General features: G+C 40.6%; 1 protein-coding gene across 1 annotated transcript; it reads right to left on the bottom strand.

Moving 5' to 3' along the window:
- Positions 1-801: 801 nt before the first annotated feature.
- On the bottom strand, positions 802-1,251 carry LOC114665756 (MORN repeat-containing protein 2-like). Its single transcript, XM_028820371.1, has one exon. It carries the CDS (start codon positions 1,249-1,251, stop codon positions 802-804), a length of 450 nt encoding a protein of 149 aa, XP_028676204.1.
- Between the last annotated feature and the right edge of the window lie 7,553 nt (positions 1,252-8,804).

The following is an 8,804-nucleotide window of genomic DNA, read 5'->3' as shown; positions in this document are numbered from 1 at the left end:
AAATTGAACATCCCTGGAGAGACCGGAAATAGCTGGGCACTGATGATCTCCATCCAACCTGACAGAGTTGGAGAGAGAAGAAAGGCAGAAAATCCTTCAGTCTGGGTGTGTGATGAGTAAAGGGTCTAAATTCTCATGTCAAGTCGATGTTTCAGTTTATTTTTTAATAAATCTGCAAAAATGTTCAAAATCCTGTTTTCATTTTGTCATTGTGGGATACTGAGTGCTGCTTGATGATTTCAAAAATGCATTTAAACAATTCTGGCATAAAGTTGCAACATGACAGAATGTGAAAAAGGTGAAGGAGTCTGAATCCTTCCTGAAGGCCCTGTAGACACACTGTTGGGAGAGATCCCAGGGCATTAGCTAAAAAATGGTTCCAAGACATAAGAGGAGGTCAGATGCTAGGGAACTAATAAAAAATAATGTAGAACATTACTTCCTGGAAGAAATCTAGAGCAAAAGTCAATGCAACCTAATACAAAACGAAGACAAAAGGTCAACAACAATATATTAAATGGTTTTCATGGGGGCCGGGAACACGGCATTGGAGAATTCCCCACAACTTCCAACTTCCAACATATGAATGCCACACAACCAATGTTACTAAACAACATGGCAAAGCAGACAGGACTAGAGCTAAGCAGGTCATGAAAAGTGTGATCACGTCAGAGGTCATATGCATATCTGACACTGTGTCCCAAAAAGGCAAAATAGTTGATACCAGTAATTCATAAACTATTTTATTTACTTACTCAAAAACAACAGGCGCTTGTTGAAGACGTCTTGAAACTGGTCTCTCTACATTTCCAATTTCAGCTTCAGTCCAGTTGCTGTTTTGAAATTAAACTTGCCCATCCACTCTATACCTTTGGTGTCTGTGAAGACCCCTTCACCTTCTAACTTGTTCTCCACAAAGTCCCCAATGTACTTTGTTCCATTCTGAAATGTGTAAGTCCCTCTTCCGTGGAACATGTTATCTCCGAATTCACCTTCATATGTGGCCCCAGACGGGTGCTGCAGCCTGCCGGTTCCATTCATCTTGTCATTGCTCCACTGCCCGGTGTAAATAATCCCGCTTGCAGATGTTTGAGTGCCTTGACCGCTTCTCATTATGATATCCTCAGGTGATTTTCGGCATTCTCCATCATACACGTCTCCATTTGAAAATATGAATTTTATCTTCTGTACTTCACCTTCCTCAGACATTGCTTCTCTGTCTACTACTCTGGCATCTCCTCTCAACGGCATGTCAATTGACCTCAGCATTGCAAAATCTCGTGAGAAAAAAAAAGCGTTCTTAAAGAACATGTCCTGCCCACTTCAGAGGTGGAGTGGAGAAAGGTTGCTGGGTTTCAGAATATAGCAAAACAGTTTATGCTCCATCTGATAAGTGGGTTAAGAAAATGGATAGACGGATTTATACAAAGCCAGCATTTAGCTAAAATCTCTAGAATATCCCGACCTGAATTTAAGTCCCCCAGGTTCCCGATACCCATCCTAATGCTGGGATGGTGACCTGGGATTTGTAGATTGATTTGCATGTCCCACTGATACTTTTCTCTGACATTGTATACTCTTGGAAGTGTTACCTGTAGTAAATTCATCCAAGTCATTGGCTAAGCACCCAGTGACTTAAAAAATAGATCAAATGAGAGCTCATCTGGAACTGTGACAACAGGAGTCACACCAGGAATCAAGGTGGATGTGGCGAATTGATGCCCTTTTTTAACTTCCCTCTCACTCCGCTTGGGTTGAAGAACATTAGAAAAGCCTTTGATGAGAACAGGCCATTCGGCCTAGCAAACCTCGCCAGTCCTATCCACCTCCAAAACAACACCAATGAAAGTCCATAGAGTCCTACTGTCCACTACGTTCCACGTGCTTAGAGTTTTCTGTGTGTTACCCCAAACAAGTTTCCAACTGTGTCCCCTGTGTTCTTGATGAACTCATTTCAAAGTCACCATCTCGATCTATTGGAGCAAATCCTTTCACAATTTCACACAGTTAAATCTTGTCACCAGTTAGTATTTATATGCTTGAATTGAAAAGGTTCAGCTCCTTTAATCTTTGCTCATAACTCAGTCCTGGAATCAGCCTAGTCGTTCTTTTCTGGATCTTCTCTACTGCTGCTGTGTCTTTATGGTTAATATGGAGACCAAAACTGCCCACAGGACTCCAGATGAGGCCTCACCAGTGAGTTATGAAGCTTGAGCCGAACCTCCTTGGACTTGTACTCCATACATCAGGGCGCTATATAACCTGACATTCTGTGAGCCTTCTTAATGGCTTCTGAACACTGTCTGGTGGTTGAATCTGATGAGTCCTTTATGACTCCAAAAACATTCCTATAAGGGGGCTTGACTCTAAGTGACAGACTTGGGTCTTTGGGAAACTGGCAGAATGATAACAGATGATAAGCAATGTTTTCAAGTTTCAGACCTGCTATTGTTGATTCAAATTTAATATGTTACTTCCTATGTGTAATATGTTAACACATTACTTAATTACGTCCATCACTCCAGATATAAAGACAAAGTATAGAAGTGTAAAAGCAACCACGTGTTTATTAAAATAAAATACCAGTAGAAAAAAATATAAATAGATATCAGAGACTGGATGTAAATATATATATATATAGAGAGAGAGAGAGAGAGAGAGAGATGGATGTTGTCCTGCTTGGCAGCGGGTTGATACACAAGTTGTGTTCTCCGACATGCAGAGGACATTGTGTCACGTTCTCAGATGTGTTTCTGTCTTTAACGTGTCCCTCAGATCTCTCGGAATGGACCCCTATTTATGTAAAAAATTCTGGACCCTGGTTTTACGTCTTATCTGAAGGACGGTGCCATTTTTACAGCACAGCGTTTCCATCACTCCTTTTGGGCTTTGGGATCCACATTCAGACCACAGGATAAGCGCCCCCTGCTGGCCTCACCAACACCTCTTCCAGTAGCAACCCAAGCTATTCCTAGATGGCCTCCCATCCAAATACTAGCCAGGCCTGAACTGGCTTAGCTTCAGGTGGATAGATAGATAGATAGATAGATAGATAGATAGATAGATAGATAGATAGATAGATAGATAGATAGATAGATAGATAGATAGATAGATAGATAGATAGATAGATAGATAGATAGATAGATAGATAGTGAATCTAAAAAGCGAAGTGCCATGGCACACTATTTTAAAAAGATGTTCCACCCTCACCTATTATTACTTTTATTGCCAACGTCATATTCACATTGTGTTCACACATTTCTCCATTTTGTCCTTCTGTTTTGTGGCATACGAAAATTAGTACTAAAAATCCAAAGTGGTGCTGCAGGAAAGTTTTAAAGTCACAGCAGGATTGTCACTTTAATGGTTACCATTCCGTGTGCTGGTGCTATAAGATAGATAGATAGATAGATAGATAGATAGATAGATAGATAGATAGATAGATAGATAGATAGATAGATAGATAGATAGATAGATAGATAGATAGATAGATGTACTTTATTTATCCCCCAAGGGGAAATTAGAACTTTACAGAAGCATATAGATAGATAGTAATTAATTTTAGTGTAGTAGGCAGGATCACATAGATGCATAGATATTAATTTAAGTATGCTCTACTTGGGCTATAGATAGATAGATAGATAGATAGATAGATAGATAGATAGATAGATAGATAGATAGATAGATAGATAGATAGATAGATAGATAGATAGATAGATGTACTTTATTTATCCCCCAAGGGGAAATTAGAACTTTACAGAAGCATATAGATAGATAGTAATTAATTTTAGTGTAGTAGGCAGGATCACAAAAATGCATAGACATTAATTTAAATATGCTCTACTTGGACTATAGATAGATAGATAGATAGATAGATAGATAGATAGATAGATAGATAGATAGATAGATAGATAGATAGATAGATAGATAGATAGATAGATAGATAGATAGATAGATAGATAGATAGATAGATAGTGAATCTAAAAAGCCTAATGCACTCGAAGTGCCATGGCACACTATTTTAAAAAGATGTTCCACCCTCACCTATTATTACTTTTATTGCCAACGTCATATTCACATTGTGTTCACACATTTCTCCATTTTGTCCTTCTGTTTTGTGGCATACGAAAATTAGTACTAAAAATCCAAAGTGGTGCTGCAGGAAAGTTTTAAAGTCACAGCAGGATTGTCACTTTAATGGTTACCATTCCGTGTGCTGGTGCTATAAGATAGATAGATAGATAGATAGATAGATAGATAGATAGATAGATAGATAGATAGATAGATAGATAGATAGATAGATAGATAGATAGATAGATAGATAGATAGTCACCAGGGGAATTTGTTTCCCATTGTATCACCGTTTAAAAGGGGGTTTCGGAGGCATGACCTCATCTCCTTAGCGTGCATTCAGCCCCCCTCTTCACAACGCAAGAGTCAGAGATGCAAAGTGGCTGGGGTGTAGCGTACCCCAGGGGTGGAAGGGGGTGGGCGAGCAAAACGAGCAGGGGGCAAAGCCCTCTAGTATATATATATATATATTCTATATATATTCTATATTGGTTTTCTTTATTTTTAGAATCGTAACCTAATATGCTCCAGAATAGCCAAAAGGCACCTGACGGGGCAATTATATGGGGCATTTTAAGGTTTTGTTAAAAAGAAAGGAACACACTTGAACATCTTGCTTTCATACAGGTAAGATGGCAGATGATTGCAGTATAGATAAAAGCATAGCAATGTTCATTTATGGTGATCATATTCAAGTATTTAACTTTACTTACTGGCCTAACTGAAATTAAATACCCTTGCCAGCAGTGTGGTGCAGTGGTTACGGTTTTCAACTACAAACCCTGAGGCTGTGGGTTCAAATCCTGTGTGCCCTCAAGTGAGTCACTTCACCTGCCTGTGCCCCACAGTTGGAAAAACAAACAAAATGGAACCAGTTGTGTCTCAGATGTTGGAAGTCATCTAATAAAGATGTCAGCCAAAAAGTAAGGACTAAAACAAATGTGGACTAATAGTAGTTGCGGAGTTTTATTCATCAAGATTCTCAGCTTCATTTCTCTGCTGTTTGGGATTTCATGGCATTATGAATGAATAGTTTAACTAATCAGCCTTAAAACTGAAGATGATGTTCACCACACCAAGGCACCATATAAAAGGAGTGGGTAGTCTGGTCAATCACCACCACCACACAGTGAGCCACCCAACCTGCAGAAGTTTACGGAGTTCACATTTTAAATCATTTGAATGGGGGTGCAGTGGTAACGCAGTAAGGAGTGATCCTGTTCAGTACTGAACAGGTTAGAAAATGACCGACTGAACTTTAGCATCTAGGAAACCACAAAAGTATTTCATATACTGCCTTTCTATAGAAATGATGTTATGCACTATACATACATGCGTCACGCACGAGCATTTAGGGAGCAGCTTAAAGACCCAAGAGCAGCGTGAAATTGCACGTCAGGGGACAATGACAGTGTACTAACCACTCTCTCTTTGTTCCGACAGAAAAGACAAGAAAACGTCGCCTTGAATTCACCCAAAAACCCTAGCAAGCAGAACAAGCCACTTCCGGGTTCCTTCCTTCCTTCCCTCTGGGCCCGCAATGATGATGTCACCACATCCCATCTACCTCAGCGGCTCCTTTCCCAGCATTCCCTTTCCATTTCCGTCCCCACAGCATAAAATGTCCGCCGACCACTATACCTGCTGTCTGTATTGAATTTTCATGACTGGCCAGATAACTGCAGAACACCGGTTCTTACAGTATATGGGGATGGATTCCCCAATTCTTAAAGATCGTGTTAGTGCTTTCTTTCACATATGGTATAAAATAAAATAAGGTGGAGACGGCTGGACTGTAACCCAGAAACCTGCCAATGTGGCCCCCGCCCGTGCGACGCCAAGCTTACATTGCACAGCACACTACGTACATAGCATATCAGTTGGCTGTTCAAAGTGCAATGGCGCTATATGAAAAATAGCTGTACAAAAACAGGCTGCTTTCTTCAGTTATGGCACCATTGCTCAAGGTCACACATTTAGCCTCTGCTGATAACTTACTGTACAGCCCTGAGAATGATAAAAATGAAGGAAAAAAGGAGTGCAAATCATACAATGTACTTATTAGAAAAAGGGAGCTAAGTATTTCAATATAGTGTAGTGATTACGGATTTGGACTTACAAAAACTCCCACTGCTGACACTGTGACCCATGAACAAGTCACTTCACCTGCCTGTACTCCAACTGGAATACAAATGTGTAAGAGGTGTAATCAGTTACATCTCAAATGTTCTAAGTTGCCTTGGATAACATTGTTAGCCAAATAAGAAATAATAATAATAAATATAAAAAATAGGCAACCAGCAAAACAGTAATAGAATTTTATATTGTCCTATTTTTATGTTAATTATTGAGGTGAATTCTGTTCCACTGTGTTTTCATTATTGAGTATATAATAACACACTGTTAAACTTGTTAATATGTGCTCAGTGCTATTCAAAAGTAAATTGAATGGAGGAGATTTGTGCCATTGTCCCACATTGTGAAGTGCCCAGTTTTGTGAGGAATCAAACAGTGAAAGTCTGCAAAGAAATCATGTGACCTCTGTAGCCAATGAGCTACTTACTTAATGGGCAGCTTTCCTGTTGCCATGGTTTCGCTCTGATTGGCAGCTCTGGAAAACTGCAGTTCTTGGTGTTCGGTAGTCGCCTTGTGCATTAGTGGGTCAGTTTAGTGGCCAAAATGTTGAACCGCATAGCACAAGGGTGGTGAGTCAATCCACACCTCCTAAGCACATCACATCACTCCAGCTAGAGAAACGTAGAAACACTCCGCATGGAGTGGTGTTCGGCATGATAGGTACTATATAACATCATACCTTTTTTTGGCTCATTCTCTACCAGTTATTTCAAGGTAAACCCTGAGCCGGGCGGCACGGTGGCGCAGTGGTAGCGCTGCTGCCTCACAGTTAGGAGACCTGGATTCGCTTCCCAGGTCCTCCCTGCATGGAGTTTGCATGTTCTCCCCATGTCTGCATGGGTTTCCTCCCACAGTCCAAAGACATGCAGGCTAGGTGCACTGGCAATCCGAAATTGTCCCTAGTGTGTGCTTGGTGTGTGGGTGGGTGTCTGCCCTGCAGTAGACTGGTACCCTGCCCGGGGTTCGTTTCCTGTCTTATGCCCTGTGCTGGCTGGGATTGGCTTCAGCAGACCCCGTGACCCTGTAGTTAGGATATAGCGGGTAGGGAAATGACTGACTGACTGATCCTGAGCCACTTAGTTAAGCTACTGATGTTTTGCTTTATAAATTTAGCATCTGTACTGTATAGAGAGTGGGGGCCCAACCAAAAATTCACTATATAAAGTTAGGTTGCCAGTCCAGACCCACCATTGACTATGTGACCCTAAATGAGAGAAGTAAACTGCTTGTTATTTAAGCTACTGATGTCTTGTTTTACTGTGGTGGGCTGGCACCCTGCCCGGGGTTTCTTTCCTGCCTTGCGCCCTGTGTTGGCTGGGATTGGCTCCAGCAGACCCCCGTGACCCTGTAGTTAGGATATAGCGGGTTGGATAATGGATGGATGGATGTCTTGTTTTACAAATTTAGCATCTGTACAGATAGTGAGGGTCCAGCCTTAAAGGCACAATATCAAGTTAGGTTGTTAGTTCAGACGCACCATTGACTATGTGACCCCCAGAATTAAACAAGTAAACTGCTTATTAGTTAAGCTACTGATGGCTTGTAAAGATAGTGGGGGTCCAGCCTTAAAGGCACAATATCAAGTTAGGTTGCTAGTTCAGACCCACCATTGACTATGTGACCCCCAAATGAGTCAGGTAAACTGCTTATTAGTTAAGCTACTGATGGCTTGTTTTGCAAATTTAGCAACTGTACTGTACAGATAGTGGGGGTCCAACCTTAAAGGCACTATATCAAGTAAGGTTGGCAGTTCAGACCCACCATTGACTATGTGATCCCCAAATGAGACACCTAACCTGCTTGCTCTTCCAACAGAAAAAAACCTGAAAGCCCCAAATTCTAAACAGGATGGACTCTAGCATGAACAGGTCTTAAGAGTTAAGGGTTAGTTACATTAGGCGTACGTTAAGCCCTCAGTCAGTCATTCACGCTCCCCGTGTTTGACTTTTAGGAAGCTTAAAATGACATATAGCTTATGTGGGAAGGGGTGCTACTACTGTATATAAAATGATATAACTGCTGGCTCATTTCTCACCAGCGATTTTGCTGTTAAACCCCCTTGATCGATTTGCATAACCAGAGCATGAATTTTTCTAAATATGGCGTCAGCTGTACAATACGTGTAGAGGTCTTGATCTTGAAGTCTGACAGTTTTGTTCTCACCACTAATGGTGTTGGCCTTGAATGTGTCATTCTATCGACCTCTTGCTTCAGTTGGAAAAAATACAATTGGTCAGACTATGAAAGCTGCTATATAAAAATCACAGTTTATTTGCTGCAAGTGACTACTAGAATGAGATGCTTAATTTGACAGTAGAAAAATCTATTTCAAAAATGATTCAGTGCTCTAGTTGATTTGTATGCCATTTTAGAAAAGGAAATACGGTGAAATCGGTTGCAACTGCCTTCCCATGTCAAATATTTATGTTAATTTCTTTAAATTAAGCATTTTTTTTTACCTGCTTTATTTTTTTGTCATTTCAATAGTCCAAGTACAGCATGATCACCCTTAAACATTTTATGGACGTGATTTGCGTGTGTTATAAAATTATCACTAGGCTCAAGGATGCAGGAGATAGGAGATCCACAGGTGGTTG

The sequence above is a fragment of the Erpetoichthys calabaricus genome, chromosome 15 (genome assembly GCF_900747795.2).
Source record: "Erpetoichthys calabaricus chromosome 15, fErpCal1.3, whole genome shotgun sequence".
Lineage (NCBI taxonomy): Eukaryota > Metazoa > Chordata > Cladistia > Polypteriformes > Polypteridae > Erpetoichthys > Erpetoichthys calabaricus.
This window is presented reverse-complemented; position numbering and strand designations above follow the sequence as displayed.

Excerpts from the sequence above, each read along its gene's own strand:
- LOC114665756 (XM_028820371.1), bottom strand. The coding sequence starts at position 1,251 with ATGCCGTTGAGAGGAGATGCCAGAGTAGTAGACAGAGAAGCAATGTCT.